Source organism: Misgurnus anguillicaudatus, chromosome 17 (genome assembly GCF_027580225.2).
Source record: "Misgurnus anguillicaudatus chromosome 17, ASM2758022v2, whole genome shotgun sequence".
In the NCBI taxonomy this organism is placed as follows: Eukaryota; Metazoa; Chordata; class Actinopteri; order Cypriniformes; family Cobitidae; genus Misgurnus; species Misgurnus anguillicaudatus.
The window spans coordinates 29,231,440-29,236,460 of NC_073353.2; the positions used below are offsets into that span (position 1 = coordinate 29,231,440).

At 54.5% G+C, this 5,021-nt stretch overlaps 1 protein-coding gene across 1 annotated transcript; it reads right to left on the reverse strand.

Annotated features, from left to right (window-relative positions):
• On the reverse strand, positions 1 to 2,048 carry LOC141350174 (uncharacterized). The gene is made up of 4 exons (XM_073854792.1): positions 1,932 to 2,048; positions 1,486 to 1,577; positions 373 to 1,174; positions 1 to 329 (listed from the first exon to the last, which is right to left on the reverse strand). Exons 1-4 carry the CDS (start codon positions 2,046 to 2,048, stop codon positions 315 to 317), a joined length of 1,026 nt encoding a protein of 341 aa, XP_073710893.1. The 3' UTR covers positions 1 to 314.
• Between the last annotated feature and the right edge of the window lie 2,973 nt (positions 2,049 to 5,021).

Genomic DNA, 5,021 nt, shown 5'->3' on the forward strand with positions numbered 1-5,021 from the left:
TATAATTAAAACAAGCTTTATTAAATATTTAAAAGGGGAAAGGGGGAAGGGGAAAAGGGAACTTTAAAACTAAAGTGGCTCTTCTTTGCCTCCAGGGCCACTTGGGGAAAAGACTGGGGGCCGGGGCTCTGGCCCAGCAGCCCGTGGCGCGCTCCGCTTCTCCTGGAGGCAGAATCGAGCACAATCAGACCAGGGCAAACACTCCACTGATGCTCGCAGCACCGGGGGATCCTCGTTCCCACACGGAGCTTCACTGGTTCAGGTAAGTAGTTGAGTGCCGGGGGATCCTCGTTCCCACACAGAGCTCCACTGGTTCAGGTAGGTAGTCGCTACAAGCACAGAACAGGTTATTCCACAGGTTGCGTTACTCACAGTGCCGGGGGATCCTCGTTCCCACACGGAGCTCCACTGGTTCAGGTAGGTTGTTGCTATAAGCACAGAACAGGTTATTTCACAGGCTGCGTCACTCACAGTGCCGGGGGATCCTCGTTCCCACACGGGGCTCCACTGGTTCAGGTAGGTTGTTGCTATAAGCACAGAACAGGTTATTTCACAGGCTGCGTTACTCACAGTGCCGGGGGATCCTCGTTCCCACACGGAGCTCCACTGGTTCAGGTAGGTTGTTGCTATAAGCACAGAACAGGTTATTTCACAGGTTGCGTTACTCACAGTGCCGGGGGATCCTCGTTCCCACACGGAGCTCCACTGGTTCAGGTAGGTTGTTGCTATAAGCACAGAACAGGTTATTTCACAGGCTGCGTTACTCACAGTGCTGGGGGATCCTAGTTCCCACACGGAGCTCCACTGGTTCAGGTAGGTTGTTGCTATAAGCACAGAACAGGTTATTTCACAGGTTGCGTTACTCACAGTGCCGGGGGATCCTCGTTCCCACACGGAGCTCCACTGGTTCAGGTAGGTTGTTGCTATAAGCACAGAACAGGTTATTTCACAGGCTGCGTTACTCACAGTGCCGGGGGATCCTCGTTCCCACACGGAGCTCCACTGGTTCAGGTAGGTTGTTGCTATAAGCACAGAACAGGTTATTTCACAGGCTGCGTTACTCACAGTGCCGGGGGATCCTCGTTCCCACACGGAGCTCCACTGGTTCAGGTAGGTTGTTGACGAAGCTCTCGTTGTCACACCCCGGGCACAAGGCTTGATTTTCTCTCTCTCCCTATAGGATTCAGGCCGCAACAGATGTCACCATCTCGTGTCTCGTCAGAGGCTGGGCAGTTCGAACGCTACAAGCACAGCATACGCACAGCAAGTCAAGCGTAAACACCATCAATCAGTGAAACTCACCCACAGCACTCTTATACCACGTCACGTGAATTTTAGATCGTCCTTGCCACCTGACCACGACGACCTCGAGAGATTGGTTGGGCAACAACTGGATCACACAAAGGAAGGAGAGATGTATGGTATTCACAGGCCCGGCGTGTCGGTTATCACTTCCCTGGCTCACCTGCACTTCCTCTTTCTCACAGGGCCACTGGCTTACTGGCGGGCGGTGCTTCGTCCGTGCTTCTGGTCAACCGCGGCTCACCCACGCTCTCCTCTCCAGTGGGGCCAGGGACCTCACGAAACACAAGAACACACACCAGGGTAATTCTTCATACAAGGCATTTGCAGAGAAGTATCACAGCTGTTACTCACGCTTGGTTGCCAATAACCTCTGTTCACGGTGCTCTCGATGGCTCTATGTCCACTCCTTCTCACGTAAACTCCACACTATCCCTTCGTCCGCTGACTGTCTCTTACTCTCTTCCCCAGGAGAGCGATCCGACCAGCGTGGTCCGTCTGCAAAGCAGCAACACAACGTACACAACGTATACCACAAAACCACCCCGTTTGATGTCTGCAAGGTGTTTTTATACCCTGACTCTTCTCCTCGTTAGCCTATTAGCAACCGCTGTGTTAATTTGCCCCACCTGAGCGTGATCAGGCTTAATTTTGCCTTTGGGGAAACCCCGGATATGAAGTGTGGAAGCCGGATTCCGCCCGTCGTCCAAATAAGATGTGGAAGCCGGGTTCCGCCCGTCGTTCATTTAAAACGTCACCTGTGACATCCTCCCCCGCTGAAATGGTTCTAGTCCCTAGAACCGCTTCCTGTAACCCACTCTCCATACCGGATGGGCGGCCGCCCCCGGGTCTCCCGCTGGGGGCGCTGTGGTAGGGGCTCTGGGGCTTCTTCAGCAGGTAAGTCATCCAGCTCTCCTGGAGCCTCTGGGGCTCCTTCCACAGGTAAGTTATCCGGCTCTCCTGGAGCCTCTGGGGCTACGTCGTTCACTGGACCCACTACGACAGGTAAGTTCTCAGGCTCCCTTGGGGCCACTCGGGCCGGCCCCTCCGCCGGGCCTCTTGGAAAGATGACCCACCCTCCATACCAGGGGGTAGCAGCCTCCGGCTCCTTAGGAGCCACCTCTGTGGCTAGTGGGGGATAATTTGGACAAGGGCGGATCATGTTCCGATGGACTACCCGATCCGGCCCAGGCTTCCCTTCTGGCCGGATCGTGTAGACCGGCTGCCCCGGTCTCTGCTGCCGTTGCACAACGTATGGCCTCGCCTCCCACCGATCACTCAGCTTACCTCCACCTAGTCGCCGATTGTCCCGGACTAGTACCCTTTCTCCAGGGAGCAGGGGAGCATCCCGCGCCGTCCTATCATACAACCTCTTGTTCTTCTCTCCGGCTACCTGGATCTTCTTATTGACCTGCTCGTAGGCAAAGTGGAGACGGTGGTGGTGTCGTCCCACCCACTCGGTCACGTTCCCTTCTCTCTCACCTCCCGCTGCTCCCAATAGGAGATCTGTGGGCAAGCGGATGTGTCTTCCAAACATTAAGTACGTGGGGGCATACCCCGTTGTACTGTGCACGCTGTTATTATAGGCTTGTAATAGATTCGGCAAGGCACTCACCCAATCATCCTGGCGTCTCTGGTCCAGAGTTCCCAGCAGATTCAACAGGGTCTGATTGAAGCGCTCACATCCTCCGTTTCCTTGGGGATGGTACGAGGTCGTATGGGTCTTTACACACCCGTACAGTTGGCATAGTTCTCGGATGACGCGTGACTCGAAGTTCGGGCCCTGATCCGAGTGCAGGAACTCAGGGCACCCAAATGGCTGGAACACTGCCCTCCATAATGCTGTGGCTGTGGTACTTGCTGTCTGGTCGAGGGTGGGGATAGCCCAGGCGTATTTGGTGAACAAATCTGTCACCACTAGGATGTTCTGGTACCGGTCCTTGGGACGACTCAGGGTCAGATAGTCCATCGCCACAATGTGGAGGAGGGCCTTTGCGTGGATCGGGACCATCGGTGCTCGGGGTTCCTGCCGGGATTTAAACAGAGTACATCGGGGACATGCTTGAATGAACGTACTCACGGAAATCTCCATTCCTGGCCAGTAGAAGTGTCGGCGTAGCAACGACATGGTGCGTTCCTGCCCCTGGTGTCCCATCTGGTCATGGTAGGCCTCTAACAGTGCCCGAACTTGGCTGGCCGGTACCACAATCTGGCTAACCTCCTCATCGGTCCCCGGGTCCCGTATGGCCCTACACAATACACCTTCACGCAACTTCAATTTCTCCCATTGTCCCAGTATTTTTCGACCCACCTCTGTCTGGGCTTGTCTCTCGGCGGGGGTCGGTCGCCGGGCCTGCCGAAGCCACTCGCTCAGATTCCGCAGCTCTCGATCCTCCTGCTGTCTAGCCTTCCAACGCTGGGGGTCCCATCCCCAACTTACAGGTGCTGCCTCCCGTTGGCTCCCAGGCGCTTCCACTACGCCGACCATCAGTCCTTCCTCTCCTTGTTCTCCCTCGAATGGGGCCGGGCCCCTCGAATCGGCCCTAGCTGGCAACCGGGAGAGGGCATCTGCGTTGGTGTGCTCCCGCCCCGGGCGGTACTGCAGCTGGTAGTTGTAATTGGCTAGCTGGGCCACCCATCGCTGCTCTACTGCTCCCAACCGGGCTGTCTGCAAGTGTACCAGAGGGTTGTTATCGGTGACCACGGTTACCTTGGCTCCCCAGAGGTAATCCTTGAATTTCTCGCTCAAGGCCCACTTCAGCGCCAGCAGTTCGAGCTTGAAAGAACTGTAATTTGCATCGTTTCGTTCCGCGGGATGGAGGCTCCGGCTGGCATAGGCGATCACCCGTTCCACTCCATCTTGTTTCTGCGCAAGCACCGCTCCCAGGCCCAGATTACTGGCATCTGTATAGAGTAGGAAGGGTTGAGAGAAGTCAGCGTACGCCAAAATCGGGGCTTGTAAAAGTTCTTGCTTCAGGACCCTAAAGGCCGTCTCACATTCTGGGGTCCATCCCACCGTGGGGGATCCTCGTCCCCGTGGTCGTCCCGTCCCGACCAGCAGCTGGTTCAAGGGTCTGGCGATCTTAGAGAACCCTTTAATAAATCGTCGGTAGTAGCCAACAAAGCCTAAGAATGATCTCACTTGCCTTACAGTCCTGGGGACCTCCCAGTCCCGAACTGTCGATACCTTCCCGGGATCAACGGCCACACCAGCTGCGCTCACCACGTGTCCCAGGAACTGCACCTTACGGCGCAGCAGGTGGCACTTCTCCGGTTGCAACTTCAACCCATACCTCTCCATCTCTCGGAACACCTTTTCCAGGTGCTGCAAGTGAGTCTCGAAGTCTGGGGAATACACAATCACGTCATCAAGGTATACCAGTGTAGCGAATTTGCGGGAGGAGGGAAATAATGTTATTTGAAACACTATGAACCTCCGACCGAAACACTACGGGGATTCCCAAGGGAATCTTAGATTTTAGCTCAAAAGGGAATATTATGTATAATTAACTGTAATTAATTATACAAGTTTATCAGGTTTTACCTGGCGTAGCAGAATTAATAATAACAATTAATTAATATGTTCGTCCACCGAAGACATATATCCATAATCGTATATTAACGTCTAAGAAATGTTAATTTCATGGCCTTTAAAATTAACCTTCTCACTGATATACAGTGCTACTCGCAGCGTGTAGCTGGATCAAAAGGCAGAAATA

Excerpts from the sequence above, each read along its gene's own strand:
- LOC141350174 (XM_073854792.1), bottom strand. The coding sequence starts at position 2,048 with ATGAACGACGGGCGGAACCCGGCTTCCACATCTTATTTGGACGACGGG. Across the intron at positions 1,578-1,931 it reads TTAAGCCTGATCACGCTCAG|GTCCCTGGCCCCACTGGAGA; the intron begins GTGGGGCAAATT and ends GTGTTTCGTGAG. Across the intron at positions 1,175-1,485 it reads GCCAGTAAGCCAGTGGCCCT|GGAGAGAGAGAAAATCAAGC; the intron begins GTGAGAAAGAGG and ends TGAATCCTATAG.